The sequence below is a fragment of the Lissotriton helveticus genome, chromosome 3_1 (assembly GCF_964261635.1).
Source record: "Lissotriton helveticus chromosome 3_1, aLisHel1.1, whole genome shotgun sequence".
In the NCBI taxonomy this organism is placed as follows: domain Eukaryota; kingdom Metazoa; phylum Chordata; class Amphibia; order Caudata; family Salamandridae; genus Lissotriton; species Lissotriton helveticus.
In genome coordinates this window covers 2,049,734,000-2,049,759,536 of record NC_136061.1, presented here as the reverse complement: position 1 = coordinate 2,049,759,536, position 25,537 = coordinate 2,049,734,000, and the positions used below count along the sequence as shown (strand labels likewise).

The window sequence follows — 25,537 nt, the reverse complement described above, 5'->3', positions numbered from 1 at the left end:
ACATTTGTCCATAATAGAATTAACGGTGTCTTCAACATGGGGCTTACCTCATCAACTGTCACAAAAGCTACTGAGAAACGACACTTGATCCAGAGTTAGTCTTTGCAGCAAATTATGGATGAAGTTGAACTTTCAGATTTGGAGGGTGGTGGATTCAGAGTCACAGACATGAGATTTGCATAAAGAAGGCTTGTAGCATCAAGATTGTTAAAGCATTGACAAATTGCTTGCACATCTGAGTGCAGGTGCTTGACACTGAGGATGGTCGCAGGGTATTAATGCTGGCAGAGAAAAGAAGTCATAATGTTGATATGAGTTTTCTACCCACAATCTCTTGTATGTATATATAACATCCCCAGCAAGGAAGCATAACTGTTAGACATGGCATCCTTGATGTGATACTCCCCCAAACGTTTTGCCTTCACCCTGTTTTTGATGATTTTTTTGTTGGCATTAGCACTCTGTGCACTTTACTACACATTTTACCCTTGCCAATCAGTGGTAGAGTGCTTGTGCTTGCTCATTAAAGAACGGTTTATTAGCCTACATCCAATTGCCACATTTAATTTACTATAAGTCCCTAGTATATTGTACATATACATAATACTAGGGACGATGTAGTCAAGGCCTGTAAACGAAATGCGACTAGTGCATTGTGCCAGCCACTAAAGGAGTCTTCCAAAACATATCTCAGGCCTGCCACTAAGGCTTGCAGTACAAAATAGGTAAACCTTTTGCCAGGCCTAAACCTTCCTTTCAAATACATATAAACCATCCCTTAAGTAGGCCATAAATGTCCTTATGGTAGGGTACACTGTATTTAAAAAGAAGGACATGTGGGATTTAGTTTTACATGTCTTAGCATGAAAAACTCCTAAAGTAATTTTTCACCGCTGTAAGGTTAGCTCTCACATACACTATTGCTGGGTTACTTTCTTACACTTAATAAATGCTAACTTCAGATTGGGACCAAATAGAGATAGGCTGTTTACACTCAAATGGATTGCAATTTAATATCCTCTTTAATGGATTTTAAAGTTACTATCCTGAAAATGCTACTTTTAGAGAGTTGGCATTTTTATGTCTAAACCAAATGTGCCTTTCTGCAAGTGTCTAGGGTCACATGACTTTGAATGGCTCTCCTGTGGTATTTTGTATTTTTGTTCCAGACATAATAACAAAAGAGCCTTAGGTGTGAGGCAGGGTGTTGCTCTTCTAAGCAGGCTGTACACAAGGCCTGTAAGTTATATATCTCTAGTGGACTGCATCACATATTGTGCCACCACTAAAGTGGCAATGTAAAACATGAATTCAGACCTATAACCAGTGTTGTGTATTGTAGTATCTATATCATACTCTGTACCAACCTACAGATGCCCAGAACACAAGGACCAATATTGTATAACGAGGACAGCTACCTCTTGTTCGCCCATGCCACCAGTCACATTTCTGTAGTGCTGCACCAACTAACCCTCCCAAGTGCCACCTTTATGCCATCTCCCAGCTTCAATGATTATCCCACTGGCCACCTGCATCTCTGGAAGCATAGCCTGTTCACAGCCCATTGTTTGTAATGCACTGAAAATCTCGCAAGATTTCAAGAGTACCATGTGTGACAACTGTCATTTTGGGTTGGTGTACTATAAATACTGCATCCCCATCCCAGCCATTTTGCATGGCTTTAAGGACCCAGTGATAGCACAACCTTGGCAAGCTGCTTGTACTTATCTTTGTTTGCGAGCAGGTCATGTAGAGTAGTCCTTGTTACTTCGATTTTTGCATTGCATCACTGCTGTCTCCAGGTGCAGCCCCATCAGGAAAAACCTGCAAAAAGAAAAGCAAAAAACACAATTAGTGTGCACAACCTAGACATTTTAATCGGTGCTTAAAGAAAGGAACTGCAAATCACCGTGCTACTAATTCTGAGAAAGTATTAGGAACTAGCATTACTGAAAATAACAGTGTCTAGAGAGAATACTCTCATTTGAAGCAGCACCTATCCACCACAAGAGCAGCAAGTGTAACAGGAGAATTAGAACTTGAAAGAACCTCAGGTCAGCAGTAAAAGTGAGTGAACTGTTATGTTAGGTCAAAGAATCCAATGCGACTTCAGGGAATCTATGCTTAGATATGTTATTTATGTAGTGGCAGCGGGTTGTAGACCCTTCCTAGCAGACATTGGAAAAGTGTAGAGACATAATTTGAGGTGTCTCATCAGATGTTTCAGGCCACGGCCAGTCCTTTGTTGATTCCCCAAACACCCCATCCCCTGGAGAACAATCATTAGATCATCATCATCATTGAATTTGAGGTGCACTGAGGGTTGTTATATGTATTTTATTTTATTACAACAATTTGTAAAGCGCGCAAATACCGATAGGAGGATCGGCGCTATGTACTGTAAGGATAAGCAGAAAGATGGTGGTAGCCTATCGCTTGAAGAGCCAAGTTTTTATTTGTTTTCTAAATGATAGCAGTGTAGGACTAGCCTTAATCTGGAAGGGGAGAGAGTTCCACAGTTTCGATGGTTGCCACAATGAGGCTTCTGTCCCCCCCAGTTGACTTTCTTGGTTCTGGGGATGAACAGAAGGTTGCCATCTGTTGAGCGAAGAGATCCATCTGCTGGGTGTGTAGGCCAAGAAAGCTTTCTTCAAGCATTCTGGTCCGGTATTGTGAATTGCCTTATAGGCAATGCAGAGAGCCTTAAACTTCGTTCTGCTTCTTATGGGCAACCAGTGGAGCTGTCGCACTACATTGGAGATGGGCTTAAACTTCTGACAGCATCCTGGCGGCTGCTTTCTGTACCAACTGCAGCATACCGAGAACCCTTTCTTGTGCATTAATTAACAGGCTATTGCAGTAGTCAACCTTAGATATGACCAGAGCACAGATTAAAGTTCTCCCGGTGCTGACTGGGATGAAAGGTAACAATTTCTTTATCATCCTTAAGACATAAAAGGATGAGGAAACACTGTGTTGGAATGATGTATGAAGGATAGTCTATCACCAAAGATGACACCCAATTTTCTATCCTTCTGGACGGGGATAGAGGGTAATCCTAGCTCAGCTGGCCACCAGGTCGGAGACCATCCTGGGGCAAGGTTTCCAAAGACCATTACTTCTGTCTTAACTGAGTTCAATTTAAGACAGTGACTTGCCATCCAGGAACCAATGGCCAACATGCCATCATGAAAGCTTTCCGATACTGCCTCTCCATCATTATGTACAGCAAGCACCAGTTGCGTATCATCCACATATGATGTAAGACCCATCCCGAAAGATTTGATTTGTCGTGCTAAGTCCATCACATATATGTTGAACAGAGTCGAACTTAGCACAGATCCTTGCGGAACACCACACAGGAGGGAAAAAACTGGTGAATTGAAGTCACCCAGATTGACTGACTGCATGTGATTTGATATAAAAGAGGAAAAAGTTGGGATTGTTTGCTACGAGACAAATTGGGACCGCTGCAAAGTGGGTCGGGTTGCCCCTGGCAACTATTTTCTTATTAGTCAGGATGGGTGCCCGGAATCACTCCTGATCACAAGCTAGTGCCCGACATGAATGTTGCATTCTTTGTTACCTTCTTCAGAACAGGGCTGGACCTTTGGAAGATAGAATAAGATCTTCACTTGCTGTTGAAACCTATGAGGAAAACCCTAAGAGCCGTCTCTGCTCTTACTTGTACCTTGGACAAAGAAGTGGACTCCAATGGCTGACTTCCTGTTAAGCTTCAGGGAAACAAAGACTACAGACCTACTTTCCTGAAGGAGCCCAGCTAACCAGCCTCAACTGGATCTCCCCTGGAACATGCTGGTGGCTACTATTGGAGTGATTCCTAGTCCCTAAGTAGTGCCTCCCATGTCGCGGGACCTTGACTGGTGTTAGAGTGTACACCCCCTGACCCTAAACTGCAAGAAGTGGAACTTAAAAACTTTTGCCGGCTTTCTACATGGAGAACTGACGGAGATCACGGTCACACTCAAAGCCATAGTTGTTGTAGAACTGCTGGTCGACTTCAACTTACCAGCTTGACCTGCTGAAGGAGACCCAACTTCCAGAAAAGTTTTCAAGTCTGAAAATAGAAGGTTTCACCGGGATATATGCCAAGCGCCATCTGATCGACATTGAGCCCTTACTGGGCACAGACTTTGCCCACTCAAAGCTTTCCCACCTATGTTAACAACCACACTAGTACCCTGCTCATCAGCAACTCGCAATTGTTGAACCCCACTTCGGATCCACCTTGTAGCTTCCCCTGCCTACGACTCGTTGCCAACCACTTTTAATCCATAGAGGTTTTCAAGTCATAAGGCAAACTTTTCACGAGGATGAACATGGTCTCTGTACCCAACCAGTCTGTTGCTTCAGCCTTAACTTTTGACTTTGACCTAGTGTAACACAGCTAGATGACTGAGGTTGGCGCTGTGTGTTTATTGGTGCGATTTTAATTTGAATCTTTAAAAATTCATGTCTCTGGTTCCACTTGTTGGATTTTTGTTGCTTTGGTGTCATTTTGTCCAACAAAATATTCTCTTTTTTTAGAAACTAGAATATTGTTTGTGTTGTGTTCTTATTTTTTTTACCGTTTTTGTACTTCTGAAGGCTTTACAAATGTTCCCAAGTTAAGCCTTTTTGCTCTCTGCCACAGCTACCATGGGTTTCATCTTAGGTGTAAATTACTGGAACCTTTACTGGACCTTTCTAGAACAGTGTCATTATTACTTGTGCTCAACTACCAGTCTTCTCAGTTAATAATCAACGTTGTCATTGGATCCATATTATTCATTTATTTCAATGAAACCTATCAACAGAACACTAACATTAGAATTAAGAATCTGCCTAAAATGGAGAGGTAGTCCAATGTGCCTGCCCACTAGGGACACTAGGAAAACAGGAGTATCTCAGTACACTGACCTATATTGTGCTCCTAGCAAATGAGGGTTTAAATAAATTAGTTAAACATGTTTCCTGTCTCCGGGGATGGATCAAAATCAGTTCGTAAGGACAGTGAAGAGAAACAAAAAATGCAATTCAAGTAATAGCCACTACCAGTAGAATACCCAGAGGTGACGATGCTAAGTACATTTAAAAATATGCTTTAAAGCTTTAAGTTCGCAAGGGTGGCCACTCAGAAATCCTGAGAGGGAAATTGCGAGCATTGCACTATGGATGATTGCAAAACTAAAGCATGAAGTATAAAATTCACAGAAGTTCGATTTTGAAAGCAACAGTGTGGTACAAATTGGACGCTTGAGGCGCCGGATTCATGTCTAAAAGTGTCAGATGGTTAAAGGTCTGCAGAGCGTGGGAACTAGTGATGTAGAAACTTGCACAGACAGATACAGTCCTGGGTGATAGGAGTCTGTGCAATATTACCCTTCAATGCATTACACACAAATGTTTGTTATCAATGAATGTACAAAGTAAGCTATATCAGTGTTTTGTAAATTAAAATGGGTACGATAATTTTCCGTGAATATCTTCAATTAAAATTATTTTTTCACCTCTATTTTTTCAGATATATTGAACATTGGAAGGGGTTGCACACACTGAATGCTGTCGAAATGGAACTCTACACGGGACTACAAAAGTTGTAAGTACTACATTATTAATGCACGTGTGTTGGTAGATTTGGTTATTATCTCTCCAGAGTCGTGCAAGAATACTACTGTATAGACAATTAATGAAAACAAGAAACTATTAGAGACAGTCTTTGATAATCGTAAAATACCCATCTCAACTGCTTGTGGTTCGTTTTTGGTTTACATTATGGGGAAGCTGAGATTCTCATCTAGTTTTTCCTGCCAATCTCAAGAATCCCAGCTCTGGTCGACTGAACCTTTTTCCCTGTCATAGAAGCGTAAAGGGAAGATTTTCATAAACACAGCTCATCTCTACTTCATAAGGCCAATCCAAATTAGATTCAAAGGCCCACTGTGACTCCGAACTAAAATTTTGAATATTTATTACAAAGCCAAAAATAGTTGGACATACAGACATCTCAACAATAAATTCAAGAAATAGACTGGCACCAATACAAAGGTAATCCTACGCAAGAATCTCAACCGACTCAGAAAAAAAATCAGGGTTAATTCGAGAAGCATGAAACACACCATTACCGATAAAGTAGAAAGTCGAGACTGCATTTACAAAAAGGAAAGAATTTCGGTTAGTCTGTCCCTACTCTAACTCTAAGGTGACATCCCTACTTAACATTCCTCCCAGGCAAGAGAAAGGTATCAGCTGTGAAGACTTCCTAAGAAGTACATTCACTTCCAATAGGTGACTTCAATACTGAGCTCGTTCTAAGATGCTCCTTGCTACACCCTACTCGGCCTCAAGTTCACCACTATCTACATCTTGCCTTTCCCAAACCTAACTCCTAGACTGCTGTCTACTCTCTTCTCTCTGCTCCAGACTGCCTCTCCACCCTCGGGTGCTGTCCCCAATACAAAACCGCAAAAACAGTTGACACGCCTTCAGACACGCCCCTCTGGCAGGTGTAGCTCCACAGAGTTTTCCACTATGGCACCTCTCCATCCAGCATCCGTTGGAGTGTCCTTGGGTCCCAGGCACCTTCTCCGCTGAATGTTGCACTCCCAAATTCTTTGGCAGCATCTCTGCATTCGCGCCTACTATCCTAACTTCTAAACAATGGACTTTTCTACCTAACGAGCCTTGTGGCCTTGCACCTGCAAGCTAAAATACGTGAGGCCATCCTTGGAACATTCGGAATTACAATTTTGATATTTGCCGAGGACAGCCTTTCCCAGGCGAGAGAAATCATTTCTTTCCGACTAAGGCTAACCAAGAGAAAAATACAGTTAGGCCTCTACTGGCTTCAGCATGTCCCAGGCCTTTGCACCATTAAACACATTTGTAACACAACATTACATTACATTTCATCACTTTCAAATAAATTCTACAAGGAATATCTTTCACATTAAACTCTATGTTAATAAAGTACAGTTTCATTAAAGCACATCATTGTTAACACAACATTTCACATAAGCTTTTCTACGTTATGCAACATCACATTTTCTAATTAAGGCACTACATTAATCTATGATTAATAAACACACCACTTCATATTGCACTGACCCCCGGCCTACCATTACATTTCTAATCTACATTAGCAAAGGTCCTCTAAATATGTGGGTGCTGACTACTTGGGATTATAATGCACCCCTACATGATTTCAAAATAACATGGTGCTCTCTCAATTATGTCCAGTGCAGTGCTTCTTGGCAGGTGTACACGCAATTGAATAGTTGACATCACCTGGTAGAGCTAATTTGCCATTCCTTTTTAGGTCTCGGCTAGCCGCGCGAAGCGCGTCTCCGCCGAGCCCCTATTGTCGGCATGTGAGCTTCCCAGGAGACAGTCCTGGCCGCGCGCATCGCCTTGGAGGCGATTTGAAAGTGGCACGCGCTGACTGGCACGCGCCGCGCTCGGCCTGGCTGTCTCCTGGGAAGCACAAACACGAGCGGACATGGCCGGCCGGGCGCACTGATTGATTGCTTGGGCGAATGGCGGGCAGAGTTTGCTGGTACCGATCGGCTTTTTGCACCCTCAGAACGGTCGTATTGAGTGGCTGCCATAAATACATGTTCTTTGGGGGCTGTGAGAGTCAGACTTCAGACTAAGGAGGACGGAGTGGCTGGTGGCACATGGAAAACGCAGGCAGTGCAGTACACATTCCAAGCGGAGACAGACACACAGATAGAAACACTCCCCCCTCCCCCTGCCGTCGCACACAGAGACACAGGAGCGAACATACACGCACACACGCGCACACACACTCACACACACGAGCGCCACCCAAGGCCCACTTACCGCCAGTGTGTTCTGTCGCCTCCGCGGGGCTCTCCGGCACGGGAGCCCCGCATCACGCACTGCTCTTGACCAGGAACTCCGTGGGCGCGGGCTTCGCGCACGAGACGGAAGTCCCGCCCCACGCTAGGTTTCGTTTCGTTTTGGAATGCGCGCGCAGATCGCATCTCGTTTTTTATTACATAGACTTTCACATAGACGTATACATTCTATGTGGTGCGCGTGTTACATCCTCTATGAAGGCCATTGTCATCTGTATTTAAAAAAAAATGTCATGAGCAATGGCAATACCTCTACAATTAATAATGCAGAGACCATTGCATTGTAAATGCTTGGTTTAAATAAATGTAACCAGATACACCCCAGCAGAATTTCGTTTGCACAGCACGTCGGGCAGCCCCCGGCATCTGCTGTGTAGGTTTGTGGAGGGAGCAGGCCGGCACCCTTGCTCTACTAGGCTCCCACTTCGCCAATACATCGAAGGGGGGCAGGCCTGGCTGTCCGCCCCGCCAACCACAGCAAACAAGCTGCAGGGCAAACCGGACCCACCTCGGGACAACCAGCAGCAAAGCATGTTGACGAAGACCCCGCGGAGGGGAAAAGACCCGGACTTCTCTCCTGCTACCTCCACATGGTTATATTGTGGCACGCTTTGTGGCATGGCGAGCTGGGCTCAGGCCCAGGGCGCCGTCTTCAGAGGGGCGCACAGAGCTGCCTGTATTAACAGCAGTGTCCCTCTTGACACCAATAATTCGGACTGCGCTGGTACCACTCCCTTATACTTGCCTCAGGTGCCGTTCTACAACCCACCCACCCCCTTCCCGCCCCTCCTATCTCCCCCCGGCCCACACACATCAACAGCGCCATTCGCACCTGCATCAACTCGTCACTAGGATGATCAAGCTACTGCTGTGAGTGACTCAATCACACCATGAGGGTCTTAAGGCGCTGGGGGATATTTGGGTAAGTGCCGAGAAGTTTGTGCTCAGAAGTCAGTCAGTGCTTTAATGTGTGATTGAACAGTAAATAATTTTGTTCACCATCTCGCTCGAGCAGTGTCCGTGTTATCATACTGACAACACTGATGGAGCACATTGTGTCTGTTGAAAACATAAGAGGTGTGCTTTACTGTGGTAAATCTCAATAAGACCAAGTCTGATCCAAACTTTTTTTTAAATAAATGTGACCAGAAAACCCCAGCAGGTGTACGAATTTCGTCGGCACAGCACGTCGGGCAGCCCCGACATCTGCTGTGTAGGTTTGTGGAAAGAGCAGGCCGGCACCCTTGCTCTACTAGGCTCCCACTTCGCCGATACATCGAAGGGGGGCAGGCCTGGCTGTCCCGCCAACCACAGCAAAAAGTGGCAGGTCAAACCGGACCCACCTCGGAAAAACCAGCAGCAAAGCATGTTGACTAAGACCCCTCGGGGGGAAAAGACACGCACTTCTCTCCTGCTACCTCCACATGGTTATATTGTGGCACGCTTTGTGGCATGGCAAGCTGGGCTCAGGCCCAGGGCGCCGTCTTCAGAGGGGCGCACAGAGCTGCCTGTATTAACAGCAGTGTCCCTCTTGACACCAATAATTCGGACTGGGCTGGTACCACTCCCTTATACTTGCCTCAGGTGCCGTTCTACAACCCACCCACCCCCTTCCCGCCCCTCCTATCTCCCCCCGGCCCACACACATCAACACCTGCAACAACTCGGCACTAGCATGATCAAGCTACTGCTGTGAGTGACAATCACACCATGAGGGTCTCAAGGTGCTGGGGGATATTTTGGGTAAGTGCCGAGAAGTTTGTGCTCAGAAGTCAGTCAGTGCTTTGATGTGTGATTGAACTGTGAATATTTTCACCAGCTGCATCCAGGGTGCCAATTTTCTTTCTGCCCAGGGTGCTACATTTCTTTCTGCCCAGGGTGTTATCCGAGAGGAAAGGCCGACTATGACCGCACATTGTGCCGTTCTGTGCGGAAAGATAAAAGCCAAGCAAACTTAAAACAAGCATTTGCAATACAATATGTCTCACATTTACGCGAGTTTAAGCTATTGGCATTGTAAATGACAATGCCTTTTAGTTATGTTTAAAAAACAAAAATAAAAGGCATTGTCATTTGCAATGTCAATAGCTCAAACTCGCATAAATGCGAGACCTATTGCATTGCAAATGCTTGTTTATTCCAGTATTTCACATTTTAAAAGTTGATTTCTAAAACCATTATCAGTAAGGCACAATTGCCTTTCTGTGGAACTACCATTTTTTTTTTGCTTTTGGTTCGAGAAACGTATAAATGGATTGAGTGTACATATCGTGTTTTCTTTTAGCAGACATACTGTCTCTGCAAAATAAACATTTTCAAAACTGTCATGATTTTCTTTAGTCAGGATAATTATATGGTCAAATGAAACACTATTTACCTAAAACAAATGCACCAAAAGGAACTTTTTCCCCCATTAATAGCACTGCTTGACATATTGTGCTATGTGGTTTGATTGAATATGAACATGCCCGTCAAGAGATTTTGGGCCAGATGTACGACCAAGAAAATTGGGCATCGCAAATTGCGACTCTTTTGCAATTCGCAATTTGCGAGGTGCAATTTCCAATGTACAACAGTGCATTTCACACTGTTTGTGATTTCCAATGGGGTCGCAAATTGCGAGGCTCATTATTATTAATGAGCCTCTCGCAATTTGCGAGCCCATTGGGAATAACAGCCCTCCCAGGGATGGTGGCCTGCTGGGCTCAGCAGACCACCATGTCTGGGACTGCTTTTGAAAAAAGGAAAGGAAAACGGAATACATTTAAAAAAAGAAAAATGAAACTTTTCAGTTTCATATTTTTAAGGGCAGGAAGTGGTCTCTGGGACCACTGCATGCTCTTAAAAAACATTTTCCAACAGACTCTGTTGTGCAGTGGTCAGAGACATTATTATTCTGATGGTGCCGCTGCATCACAGCTGAGCATATTGCAGGTTGCCTAGTAGTGAGGCAACTCAGGGTGCCATTACAGGGCTAGCGAATGCATGCAGGAAAGCCGGGAATTCAAGCATGTTATTTTCTGCATAACATGGTGTATTCCATGCTGTGCAGGAAAGTACTGCGGCGGTCCCATGGCGGCGCCTTTCCAAGGCTCTCCTATGAGCCTTAGAAAGGCACGATTGTGACGTCGCTGCAGCATGCGCCGCCCACCAAGGATTAAAACCGAAATCCGTTGGGCGGTGGGTTCAGGGTTTTGGCGGACTTCCTGCGGAGTGCTGGTGTGGCGCTATGTGGTAGGACCACCAATGTCATAAAAGGGCCTTTAGGCTTAAGTTGACAGATATATTTTAGCGATCTTAATTAAAATGTTTTAAAGTAGAGATAAAGATGGTTCGTGACAAAAAAAATCTAACTTGAACTGGCAGTTAGACAATTTAAAGGCATTTTTATAAAATTTAAAAACATAAGCTTGAAAAGAAACAGCTATAATGAGAAAGAATTCTGTATATGGGAGAGCCTAAAACTCTGGAACTGAGTGGAAATATTATTTATGATTTTGTAAAATAACCAATAAAAGGTACTGTCACCATACCCAAATATGGAGTTATGATAGGTAATTAAAGAATCAATAATGCAATAGAAATATTTTAATATTCTAAGGAAGTTTACTCAATAGATGAAGGATGCATAAAACGATGACCTAATCATAGCACATTTTTTCTGCATTCCTTCTGTAAATTGGGGCTCTGTCCTGCCATTAGTGTCAGTGGCTTGCCTCAATTCAAATGATTAGTCTCTAAACTTCAACTAGAAAACAAATTGTTGAAAATCGTGAGATTTTCAGTGCATTTGGTATACTTGTGTGCTCACAACAGGGTTTTTCTCTTCCAGGTAAGTTTTTTAAAGTGTAAATGTTTTTATTTTAATGTAATCACAAATTTATAAAAATCATGGAAAACTTTCACGGAGTTCATAATACATTCTGGCTACACCTTGCATATCAACATTTAAAACACAGTGTTATTATTCGGGTGGTGTACACGTGACGTATTTGTTCATTTGTAAAGTAAATCAATGAACCGTTTTATCAAACAAAGCCACTGCTTCTTCACTTTTACCACGACAGGTAGCTCGTCCGTGTAGCTCTACTTAATGATATTAACATTTGGTTATTTCTTTATGCATGACATGATCCCATATTATCATTATATGCTGATTTCCTCCCATAACTCCATGGCAGCAATCGATAATGTGCCAGACTTTTCTTCAACAACTGCGTCATTTTTAACTGGTATGCCAACTGCTTCTTGTTCTTGAAAAACAATATTGTCTTCTATTTCTAGGAAGCACGTTCAAATATTTATTAGCATCGCCCATAACTATATAATGTTAGATGTGATTGCCTAGAGGCCCTAATTCAGCAGGTATTGTGCAGTCATTGACCTTCTCTTGGCCTAGTGGATCATTTAGCCTTAGGCGAAGACATGGTTTTGCCTTCATGCTTGTTAAGTCCAGGGTTTTATTTTAGCAGGGATTACATTTCTCAAAACCTTTTGGATTTCAAAATAAGGTTAGATACAATTTGTACAATATATATTTGAACCGCAAGTCCTTCACAAAACAGCACCACTCCGACTACAAAAGAAATCACTTTATTCTGATTAATTACAAATTTTTTAGCATCAATATGAGGCATTAGAGGATGTGCTCCAAAATGAAAAACAGAAAGAATTGCGGATGCATCAGAATAGTCTGAGGTTAGCTTATCAACTTCCGGAAAAAGTAAGTATGGGTGGAGATAAAACAATATTGTTTGACCTCTCAGACTTAGAGTGACCTTTCTCCAATGAGCTGAATTAATGTTTTGTTGGATTTAGGACTCTGTGCACTTTACCACACCTAGCAAGTGCTAACATGCTTGTGCTCACTCCTTACAATATTGTAACATTGGCTTGCATCTGTTGAAATTACTCATGCAGTACGTCAGGGGGCTGAATGACTGCAGAAAGAAGAACAAGGAGGTAGCATACTCAAAGCAACTTAGCATAGACGTTGCCTTACTACAGGAAAGCACCTGGTTCCCGGGAAGTGGGCTGCTTACACAACAACGCATGAAGGACACATGTTACGCTGAGGGTTACTCTGCGCAAGCCCGGGGTGTTCTGATTTGGATTCAGCGTGATTCTAGCATTAGGATTCAGGAGGTGTGCGTGGATCGAGGAGGCAGATTTGTGCACGTGCACTGCCACAAGGATAATTTGACTGCCCTACTAGTGATGATTGGTGTATGGCTCCAATCATGGCAACCCAGAGTTTTATAGTGAATTGCACTCTAATCTTGGCCAAAATGGTGATCTACCCCAGATATGGGATGGTTATTTTAATTATGTTTTATGTCCTGTCAAGGATCACTCAGGGGGGTCCTCAGCAGCGGCCCTCGGCTGCAGCCCATGCCCTCAATGATATCACTGAACAGTGTGGTTTGCTGGATGTTTGGTGGCACAGATTCCCCATGGGTGAAGGGTACACTCACTACTCTACAGAGCACGATATTCACATATGCATACATTATGGGCTAATGATCCGCAGTCTGGTGCCTCGTGTCTGCTGAAGTGAACATTTGTCGTGTACATATTCAGACACTCACTTGTGTTGTTGGTTCTTGAATTGGACAGTCCTTGGCCTCTTGAGTTCTCCTGGCTGTTCCCAGAGTACTCTCTAATGGACGCTGTGTTCCAAGAGGAGCTTTTACTGACAATTGAAGAATATTATAATACTAACAATGGTTCTGTAGAGACGCTTACTATGGTATGTGAAGCCTTTAACCCCTCCCATGCTCATGACGAGCTCAGCTTGTCATGAGCCACGGTTCCCGTGTGCTCATAACGAGCTGAGCTCGTCATACCTGTTAGAACGCTCACATGCGGGGCTAATTCCCCTGCTGTGCGAGCGTTCTACAGAAACGGGTGTGGCCGTGAAGAGCTCAGCTCGTCATGAGCTCACGACCACTGTGGCTCATGACGAGCTGAGCTCGTCACGAGCACAGGGGCGCTGTGCGCACCCCTCCTCCCCCCAGCACAGCGGAGAGTCAGTCCCGCAGGCAAGGGGTTAAGGCCCATGTCTGAGGGGTTAGCGTATCCAAACATGCTGGATACTTCGGTTGATTTGGGGCCGGCTATGGTGGCAGAAGGAGCTGGCCAGTTTAGAATGGGCACATAGAGAGATGACAGTTGTGTGGGGGCTTATGCTCTCTTTGCTGAGGCATTTGGGGGTGGGAGATGTTTTCCTAGAACTAGTTCAGGTGCTACATGCTAAGCTAACCGCCCATGTCCATGTCAATTGATTGGTTTTGAGTCCTGTAGATGTTATGAGGGGCACCAGTCAGGGTTGCCCCCTGTCACGACTATTGTATGCCTTGGTTGCATAGCCTATAGCTTGTGCGTTTTGTGAATATCATGTGCACAGGGTAATTCGCTTCCCAAAACGCAATCTAATTGTGTCTTCCTATGCGGACAGTGCCATTCTCTATGTTCAAGAGGTTGTGCAGTTTAGTGGGCACTCTGGGTTGTGTATTAACTGTAATAAGTCTCTTATATTCCCCTTACTGTGGCTACAATGCCGGTACAAATGGAATTTCCACTGCTGTGGACGACAGACTTGGTGCAGTATTTGGGCATACAAGTCCATATGGATCTAACAGTAGTCTTGCTGGACTTCAATTATGGCAGAGAGATCGCAGTAGCTCATGGAGGTGGTTGAGTATTGGATTCATTTTCTCTGTTACTGTGTGGCATTATCGGCATCATGAAGATGGTAGTGTTACCCATTTTATTGTATTCACCAGCAGCTCGATTCCTTTACCAAGCATGTCTTCTGCACCATGCATGCCTTGTTGGTGCACTCAGCCTGGGCCAGGAAGCAGTCGTGTGTGTGCTGGGACACGCTTACGCTTCCTTATCCCATGGTTGGGCTGAATGCTCTGGATCTGGAGGCTTACTATATAGCTGCGTAATGTATGTTCACCCACTATTGGTTAAACTGTTCTGGTGGGCTTTCTCACCTATGGCTGGAATGTGATGCTGCTCTCCCACCAACTTGACCTCAGACGCTGTTTCATAAACAGACACGTCAAGTTACAACTACTTGGACTTGCTGTGCACTATGTAATATTCACGGAAAAAAACTAGCTGATCTACAAGTCAGACCACTGATATAATTGCCATAGGTGCTGCTAGAGTTGTACTTGTGGTTTCCCATAGGATAGGAAAGAACAGCGGTGGCCTCTATAAAGAGGCTAGGGTTGAGATGTATGGGCGTTTTTTAGAGATGGGTGCTCCATAGTTGGGAGCAGGTATGTGCGCAGGGTGACATGCCTATAGTCCTGGCTCAGTTTCAGAATTACTAGACGCGGCACACAATGTTGGAATTACTGAAGGAGAGCCCCGGCAGAGTCTCCCGAGTTACCTGTTTTGACTTACTTGCTGTAGACGACATTGCCCAAAAGCATTATTGCAAACAATATGCTTGCTCGCAGGAAGGATGGTGGCTGAGAGTTGTTAAGGCATGAATGGACTGGCAGGAGGTTTGGACCTGATTACCAGTGATAGACAATGAACATATTGCTGCTCAGTCATTCGGAATGTCTCTTTGAACAGTCAACACCAGTTGATCCACTTCAAGCATATTAATCAGGTGTATTACATGCCAGCTCAACTGCTTCGTTACGGCTTATGAAAGAGTTCTTGTTGCTTTCATTGTGTGGTTGATGGAGCAGGGTTTGCCCATATGGCCTGGTTCTGTCTTTGAGTGTAAGGCCTTTGGGCTGCAGTTTTGGGGGCGTTATGGGAGATTACTGTTGATCCCATTGTACCATCCCTCTTCCTAACATTGTTGGGCTATGATAGGGATGTCCCAAAGACCTTTAGGTGCTTTGTAGTCCTTGAATTACTGCTTGCAAGGCACAAGGATAACAATGTACCTGGTGAATGGTCTGCTCCCAATGCTGCAGGAATGGCATGGGGACAAATTGCAACACTCCTAATGCCACGACCTAATGACTCCAAAGGATGTTTGTGGGCCCTATCAAGCATTTCTTGTGCAAACGGGAGAATATGGGGTTACTGATGTGGGGGGTGGTGGTGTAGAGCCACCAGTGGTTGACTGGCAACTATTGCTATGAGCCCATGGCATGCAAGGACCTGTGAACACTAATCTGCATGATGTGGCCCTGATGTATTATGGCGGCACTAGGATGTCCCAAATACATTGGTGACTGCGGTGGGGAGGTCCGCTGATTGGCTCTCGGGGCCGGAGGGTCCAGGCATTGTGGGGACTCTCCAATGATTAATGTGCCAATATATGCTATTTGGTTGTTGCGAATGAACATACATATCTAAAAAAAAAATCCTCTTTGATTGTAAAATCTGATTTTAAGTTACAATTTTGAAAGTTGGCATTTTCCAGCCCTAGCTATTTGGTACCTGCGGTCTGTTCCTGTGTCACATGACTGGGTGTAGTTGACAGTTGGACTTTGTTTATTCCTCCCAGACACCCATGCAATAGAGGGATTACAAGTGCTAATGGAGGGGAGAGCTGGGAACAGGCCCACTTGTAACAGATTAGATTGTGCTCACCCCTGCATTGTTCATGCAGACAGCCGGGGCAGAGGAAGCAGGAAACTTTAAGTACTTCAAAGGAGCTTCTCTAGTAAATTCTCTTTTTTCTAAGAAGGCACCAGGTATAAACATTGGAACCACAGACCCACTCTTCTGTTCACTTTCTGGATGTGCAGAAGGACTTTCAGAGGGCTGCCTTCTGTTGTGGCCTACTGTGTACTCCACAAGACTGTTTTTCTGCACCTGCAAGGACTGCTGTGCCTTCCTTCCTGCATGAGCCCTGTTCTACTGATGAACCCAGGACTACCATAGTGACTCCATGGGTGATTTAGCTGGCCCTTTGATCAAGTCTTAGAGACAGTAAAGGCTCCAACTATCTTGAACCCACACCTACACTCAAACCTGAGCGACTTCTACCCCCCAAATAGTGCACTTAGAGTCCTGGACTATTCATGGTGGCAACTAATGGTGCCAGATAGTTAAGGTAAACACTGACGAAGTCCATTTTTTATATCTGAATCACACTCCATCGTCACAGCTATATTTTTTTATTTTGATCTAGTCTTGTGCGACTAGATGTCTGCAGTTGCCATTGTGATCTTTTAGGCTCTAGTTTTAACCATACACTATAAAAATTCTGAACTCTGGTTCTACTGATTGGATTTTTGTTGTTTGTGTGTCAAATAAATTATTGTGAATACTCTGTCTTTCTAAATTGGTGTGGAATTTTTCTTTAGTTGTGTTTTCACTTTATTTCTATTGCCGTGCTGCATAAATACTTTACACATTTCCTCTAACTTAAGCCTGAATGTGTTTGTGGTAAGTTACTAGAGGGTTGGGCACAAGTTAATTTAGTGACTTTTTGTGGTTCACCATGAAAGGGATTGTGGCTGTTGCTGGACAGGATTAACACCCGACACAATCAGTAACTCAGTTTCTCGCACATGTATTTTTTCAAGTCAGTCTCAATATTTAAGTTGTGAGAGATTAATACTATTCTTTTAAATGTAATGGGGTTTCAGTCGGGTTACATTTAATAAAACAAGTTGAACAGATGCTATTAAAAATTGGACAATGCCGTACAGCTATGTTGGACCTGGCATCATCCTTGACGTTGTTTTCCCAGTCTTTTGGCCTCTGCCTCCTGTATTTTTGCTGTGTGCTCATTTTTGTTTTTGCTGGTCTAGATTCTTTGGGCACTTTGCCACCGCTGTATCGTTTGTGTGTATGGATTAGTGTTTCCATGATTTGCTTAGTTGATTTACTTCTAAGATCCTAGTACAGTGCACTGTGTGTGTACAGGTCCTGTAAATCAAATGCTGCTAGTGGACCTGCAGCACTAATTGTGCCAAACACACAGGCATCGTTTCAAAGGTGTCTCACATCTGCCACCGCAGTGTCTGTACGTAATTGTTACTGCCAAGTCTACCTGGCAAGTGCACCCACTTGCTAGGCTCTAACCTTCCCTTTTTTACATGTGAGTCACTCCTAAGGTAGGCCCAAGGTACCCCACAGGCAGGGTGCCATGTTTGTGAAAGGGAGGGCATGTATTGGATGTATGAACAGTCCTGATAGTGAAATAATCTGTAATTCGTTTTGCATTATTGAAAGGCTAGCTGTCCCATAGGATAGCATGGGAGATACTTTATAACATTTTAAAGTATAACTTTCCATGGGGTTAAGCTTACGTTTAGGTTCTCTGAACTCAGAATTTAATAACACATCTTTTAGTAAAGATGATTTTTAAATCATGGGTTGTCAAATGGCACTTTTAGAAAATAGACATTTCTAGCTTAACCATCCTATGTGCCTCTACTGGGTTGTGTATTGACTGTCTGGTTTTGGAGTGACAGGGACTGGGGAGGTGCATTCACTGTAGACAGCCACTGGGGGAGTGGAGGTGTGTCGTGCCTTTCCAGGATGACTCAGAGCAGGGATGAATAGACCTGGGTTCATTTAGAGTAGTGAGAGGATATTGTCCATGCACCTGAATAGGCTCTGTCTCCTGTGCACAATGTTGTCTCTACCTCCTGCCAAGAAGCTAGACCAGAAAGGAAATAACTCGCTTGGACTGAGCTGAGAGACTTTTTGCCACAAGAGAATAAAGAAAGAAAATGTGGTATAAATATTGGGGCTCATACCCCAGAACTTTAGAATACTTCTGAACTCAGGAGGATCCTCAGCCAAGGAGAATCTGCAGAGAAGTCCTGCCCCGTTGCTATGTGGAGGCTTTGCCAGGTTGGCCTGCAGTGGCTTCTTTTGCCAAGGATAGGACAAAGTCTGACCTTTGATGGGTATCCTGTCTGAAGAAGATCTCCAAGGATTTGGTGTAGAGCTTGCCTCTTGTTCTATAGTCTCAGAGATGCAAAAACATCACTTCCTTTGACCTCCTGCACCGGGAAATGCTGTTTCAGCTGCCGCAAAGGGAAAAAAGCAACACTGACGGTGGCAAACGGTGCCACGACCTGTATCGCAGCCATGGCCACCACTCATGAAGTACACAACGCACCGCCCAACTTGAATCGCAGCCCTGATGCCTGTAGATGCTGCACCATATCGACTCTGACGCCGTCACCGAGGCCAATGTCTGAACTGGAGCCTAGGGCACTGCTCATGAAACTCATGATACACCACCCGACTCACCCCGCAGCCCGACCTCCATGGCGATGGTGCCTCATCATTGCACAGTCATAATTGAAGTGGGTGCCCTCCCGAATCCATCAACCCTTTACCGTCATAAGGAACCGCCACCTCACCACCAACACAATGTCACCTCCCCATCAACAGTAAGGAACAGACACCTCACCTGCCTTGCAGTAAGGAACCAACACCTCACCTCCCCGGTGGTCGAAAGGAACCAATGCCTCATCTCCCCTGTAGTCGTAAGGAACTGATGCTGCCAAGCACCAACAACATATCACCTCCCCGATGCCGTGCACCATCTTTGTTTTCATCGTTTTGCCAGGGTACTGTTCTTTGGGTCAGTGCAGCTCCATGCCCGGCCTGCGGCATGGAGCTGCACTTTGTGATTTTCTCCTGTCAGAACGTGGTAATAGTCCCAGGGGGAGCTATTTGTTGCTACAAGCTTTAGTTTTGTAAATAATCTATTTTTGATGATATTTTAATATATGTATTGTGGGTTCATTTAGAGTAGCTTAAGTTAGAGTAGTGTCATTTCGGTCTTGTTTGGTTTATATAAAGATGTCCTGCTTTGTTTAACTGGTGTGGTGTTCATTTGTAGTGCTGTTACTGTGTTACTATATGTGTGCACAAATTCTTTACACATTTCTTCTGAGATATGTCTGACGGCTCTTTCTAAGCTACCCAGGGGGGTGAGCAGGGGTTGTCTTAGGGTGTAACTGTCTTACCCTGGTTAGAAGCAGGGGTCCCTACTTGGACAAAGGTGCAAAACATTGCCAACTAGAGACCACTGTGAGAAGTTGGCCTTCAATATGCTGTTCACTATTCTAGTGGGCACCTTGCACCAGTCCAAATGACCCTTATTAATGGTAGGTTAAAGATAACCTTCATAGAAAGCTATTCTAGCGGTAGCTGTTGAGAGCAACAGAGTTCCTGGAGAGTAATGGCCTATTGAGCGACTCCCAAACGGGTTTTCGCCCAGGTCAGGGCACAGACACCGCCCTCATAGCGGTGACGGAAGAGGCAAGATGTATCTTAGATTCAGGGGGATCAGCGGACCTAAGCGATGCATTCGACACTGTTGACCACGCAACCTTGGTCCAACGTCTTGCCAAATTAGGCATCACAGGGTCAGCCCTCAGATGGCTGGAATCTTTCCTGGACGAACGATCCTTTAGGATATGGGAAAATGGATCTATGTCCAAATCCACTCCCCTTCAGTGTGGGGTCCCTCAGGGCTCCTCCCTGAGCCCCACATTGTTTAATGTTTATATGGCCCCGTTGGAGGAGGTAGTAGCCAAATCCATCAGCTACGCAGACGACACACAACTTGTCGTCTCGCTGTCGCAACAAGGGGGATGCTCAGACGACCTCTCTAGATGCCTAACCGCAATTTCCTCCTGGATGACCAACTCAAAGCTCAAACTGAATGGAGCTAAGACCGAGATCATGGTCCTAGGTCACCAATTTACAGCCATGCCTTCTGAGCATTGGCCTCCTTGCATGGGTGAATTACCCCCACCCAAGGAGAAAATTAAAAGCCTCGGGGTCTGGTTTGAACCCCAATTAACATTCAAGACCCACGCGCAGAAAGTTGCAGGAGGTTGTTTTGGCTTGTTACGGGCAGTGCGGAAGGTTCTTCCCCTCTTGCCTTTTCAATCGAGAAAGCTACTAATCCAGAGCCTAATTTTGTCCAGACTGGATTATGGCAACGCCCTCCTCCTGGCCGCGCCTCAGGCTTCTATTAATATCCTGCAGCGAGTACAGAACGCTGCAGCCAGGTTGCTCATGGGGGCTCCTAGACGGGCCTCAGCCAAACCTTTGCTGAGAGCCCTTCACTGGCTCCCAATCCAGGAGCGAATTACCTTTAAGTCACTCTGCATCGCTCACAAAACACTGCAAGGTAAAGGCCCACCGGCCTTGAGAAGCTTGATTCGCCCTTACAAATCTGCTCTGGCCCTTCGGTCCGACGGAGAAAATCTGGCCATCACACCTAGAGTGAGGAAAGCCCGCACCGGAGGCCGCCGGTTCTCGTTGAATGCGGCAAAAAATTGGAACGCACTTCCCAGGGATCTCCGGATGGAATCCTCCTACCTGAAATTTAGAAAAGCACTCAAAACCTTTCTTTTCCCTAAGACCTTCTAATTCTTTTCCCCTCTTGAGTTTTCTGTTATTAGTTCACCAGCGCTGGGACGCTTTAGGGCAGCCATGCGCTTTATAAACCCAATTTCATTTCATTTCATTTTCAGGCTAAGTCTTGGAGGAATGTAAAGCAGCTTGTTTTACCAGTCTATAATCTAGTGAATGACTAACTGAAAGGAGAACCACACCAGGTTTATATATAAAATATATGTATTTATTCTAAACACATACCTCTAGTCCCTTTATGAGGCTGGAGGCAAAAGTGCATTCAGTAAACTTATTAAACACACAGTAAATTAGCACAATATACGTTGAGCCCTAGGGGCATACCAAACCATATATTAAGTGGTTTAAGAACCATGACTTGCATAGGCACAAGGCCTAGGCCTGTAGAACTGCTGGAGTTAACAGGAACTACCTAAGGTAGTGACACAGGGAACCCATGGGGGACACGTGCAGGGTGTGAACACAACCGCGAATCATCATTAACTTCTATGGGGAAAGTCGTGGTTGGAAATTTAAAGAAAAAGGACACTTAGAGGAGGACTTTGAGCAAACCCCTTTAGACTTAAGGGGTTCTAGAGCCAACACCCATGGGAGCACCAGAGTACTCGAGTTACCTCACCCAGGGAAGCCGGTGCATAGGTGTCTTTTGGTGTTGGGTTTCGTCGTCGTTTTCAATGGTGATCTGCTTCAAAGTGCTGCTGCTGAAGAAGTGGAAAGTGTCCAATGTGATCCAAGCCTGTATTGAAGATCTGAACAACCTGAAAGCAGAGGGGACAGAGTTTGGGTCACTAGCCAGTGACCAGGGGCCCAAGAGTCGAATGCCCACCGATGTTGGGTGAGTTCAGGTGAAGACGGTAAAGCTTGACTCTTCAGCCATGAGGAACCGGAGGTGTTGATGATGACCAGGATCTCGAATCGAGCAGGCCCACAAAGGATGTTGAGTGCTGCGTTATCGGTGCCCGGATACAACCCAACAAGTCTTGGCAACAGCACCCCATAAAGGAATCAAAGAAATGCTTTGGTGTGAACCAGCAAAGTCCGAGGGACTTACCACTTGGTAGGAAGTCAGGGCACATCTGGAGCAACCAGGGAAGTCCAAAAAAAATCAGAGTTGCCTTCGTGGGGACCCATCAGTTGACGGACCTGGGATCGCAAAGGAGCCTCAAGCAGAAATGCAAGAAGCCGGCTCACAGAACACACGTCGAGTGTAGGCCTGCAATCTTCAGTGCAGATGGTGCTCTGGGCTTGAGCTACAAGTAACCTAAAGCACAACTTCAAGGGATGTTGAGAAGTTAATGCACTAGCAAATGTGCACGTGTCAAAGGGTTCCGGTTCCACGTCACTCATGAGGGCTGCAGGTCTCAGCTTTGCTGAGGAGTCAGGTCGGCCTCTAAGAAGTCTTGAAATTCTCTTCCTGGGCTGCAACTACTTCGGAGTCCGGAGGGAGCTTCGGAGATGCAGACTGGCAAATGCTTCATTGGTGCCTGCTTGAGCAGGGGAGTCACTCCTTGACCCCAAGGGATATTCTTCCGGCCTCTAGTCTTCAGTAGAGCATTGAAGTTCCAGGATTCAGTTTTGGAGTTTCATCCAGGTGTAATCTAAAATCCTGTTGCCAGGGGTTCCTTACGTATACTAAAGAAAGGGGTTGGACATACTCTGGGGATCCACCTATGGGAGGGTCTAGAAAGAGGGGTGGCTATACCCATTTCCTTTGTCCAGTTTCGTGCCAGAGCAGGGGCTGGCAGCCCCTGCAACCAGTTTGAACTGGACTATGCACAGGGACACAAAATGTGCCCCAAGTGCTGACTTCAAAGCACTCTCAGAGTGTACCCACCCAGCCCCAATACACTAAAGCCTGTCTGGGAGGAGGTTACACCTGCCTGTGACATGAAGCCTATTGTCCAGACCTCCCCTGCTGGAGTTTCGGTCAGCAGTAGGAGGCCAAACTGGTGTCTGTGGCTGCAGCATCCATTTTGTGATGCCAGGGATCCTAAAAAAGATTACCGGTTAAACCAGTGTGTACATGTCTCTCCCTCTAGAAGGGTGAAATTCTATCGCCGCCGCCAGTCCTGGAGCGGGTTAGGATTCCAAAGTGTTTGACACCAAACACAACATGTTTTCATGCAGCCATTCCAAAGTTAGCATTTACAGCGAGGTTATAATGCACTTAAGAGTATATGGTCTGGCTGCATCGCAGAACAGCCTCAGAGAATAGGCTCTAAAAGCTGCTGAGGGGCTTAGCTCATGCACGGGCACCCTCTCACACAAAACCAAGCCCTCGTCCTTCAGGATTGATAAGGCCTGCATAGGAGTGACTGATAGGTTTATATGAGTCAGTGATTAAAAGTAGATATAGGTAACCTATATCTTAGCAAGGGGTGCATGCACCACCTTACCCAGGCTGCAGTAGCATTCCTGTGGTGTCATTTTGAAGGCTACCCAAGGGTGACATAATACATGCTTCAGCCCCTGGTAGGCCTCTGTGGTAACTATGCCATTAGTACCTGGTGTACCATATACTAGGGACTCACAAGGGTAGCTCAGTAACCAAACTGGAGTGTACCTAATGTACATGGAATCAATTTAGAGAGGAAAGCAGACAGGCTGGGGCCCTGAATAGCAGGATCCCAGCCAAACTAAGTCAAAACCATCAAAACACTAGGAAAAAAGTGGGGGCGACCATGCAGTCAGATTTCACCTTCCTACAACCACCATTTCTAAAAATCTGAATTATAAAAAATAAATTCAATACATTAGATCACCTTAAATAGAACACCAAAAGGTACATTAAGCAGATTTCTACTAGCTGAAGTGGATAAAAAGTGTAATATAAGGTAGATCATAATGTAAAGTTTACAAAGACCAAACCTACTAATATTTACTGAAGATGTGGAGTAAAATACTAATATAGCCAAAGTTTGGAACTGTGAGCACTGAGTTTTGCAGAATGTTTCCTATGAACCCTGAATCAGGGCATGTAGTGCAGCAAGTATATATTTCAAACTGTGGTGTATATACTATGTGTGGTAAGAACCTCCCGTCGATCGGGCCCACTAAAAAAATTAAAACTCAATATGTGGATTTACAAAAACACTAAGAGGCTCATCTATCATTCAGAAAACCCTCATACTTTGAATTTAGAAATGGGGGAATTACTGCGCTAGCGACAATGGCACCCCAGACGTTTTCACTGTCAGACAGCCTGACCTGGTTGTCTATCACTGGATCACAAGGTGACAGTCGCAGTTACACCGATCAGGGCAACTGTCATTGATGTTTCCTTCTCACAACCACAATGTGAAGCATGCTTGTCCCGAAGAGAAATTCAAATGTGTGCCAGGCACCCAGTATCAAGAAGACTAAGTTAACCATCATCCAGACTGTGTCCAAAAAGTCAAGATGATGTGTGATGAAGAAATATCCCCAATGGAGAATTTGCTTGCCTTGTTAAAAAGAGATATAAGAATTTTTTGATCAAGATTTGTCACTCAAATCCCTGAAATTGTAAACAATATTTTTCCGAGATGGCAGCCGCTACATAGTGGAATGAACATTAGCACTCTAATCTTCATTTTCTGAGCGTGAGTATTGGAGACTTTGATGTGTGCACTCTGCTCTAAACATTCACTTTTACTGCTCTCTGTGGCTGAGAAGTGCCTTTTTACCGCTGTGGTCCAGAGAGGAAATTCAACCTGGACATTCCTTATTTTTGTTTTCATCCCCCTTAGATAGTGGCTGTGCACATCACAACTATTCCCCATCAGAGTAATGTTTCTCAGAAAAAACATTTTGAAGCCAGACACAAGCAGGAAACCTTGAGGAGTTTGCTTTTCTAAGGAGAACCCAATAATTCTATGAAGTTTTAAAGAGAAAACAAAAGAACTGAAGTGAAGAATTCAAGTAAGGAGATTGTTCATTTAAGAAGGAGACTAATTGTAAAAAAGAAGTAGAATTAAAAAAAACATGTGCTTCATAGAGGAGTTTGGTAGAGGTACTCTCAGTACTGAGTAAAATACAAGCCGAACCGGGAGTTCTCTTAATCTCATTTAGAAAAAGTCCTGTGATACCAATTAATACACAGCAACTACAGAAAGAAAAGATTAATAAGAGAGAAGTTAAATCCTCAGAAGTCATAGGTAAAGGAGACTATTATTAACAGAGTAGTTACTAAAGAGAGAGTGTCAAATATAGACTGAGTGTTTGATTAAGAAAACATTGTTCAATACGGGAAGGTGAATGATTCTGCATTACGATTTTAGAGATTTAAGAGATTTGAGAGAGAGAAAGATTTGAAAGAGAGAGAGAGAGAGAGA

General features: G+C 44.6%; 1 protein-coding gene across 4 annotated transcripts in view; it reads left to right on the top strand.

The window, feature by feature from the left end:
- NTRK3 (neurotrophic receptor tyrosine kinase 3) overlaps positions 1–25,537 on the top strand; it is a 1,749,208-nt gene that overhangs the window by 460,567 nt on the left and 1,263,104 nt on the right. For all 4 annotated transcript variants that reach the window (XM_078683168.1, XM_078683167.1, XM_078683169.1 and 1 more), the window contains exon 2: positions 5,525–5,599. In XM_078683168.1, the coding sequence (XP_078539294.1) occupies positions 5,525–5,599 (75 nt within the window). The remainder of the gene's footprint in view (positions 1–5,524; positions 5,600–25,537) is intronic.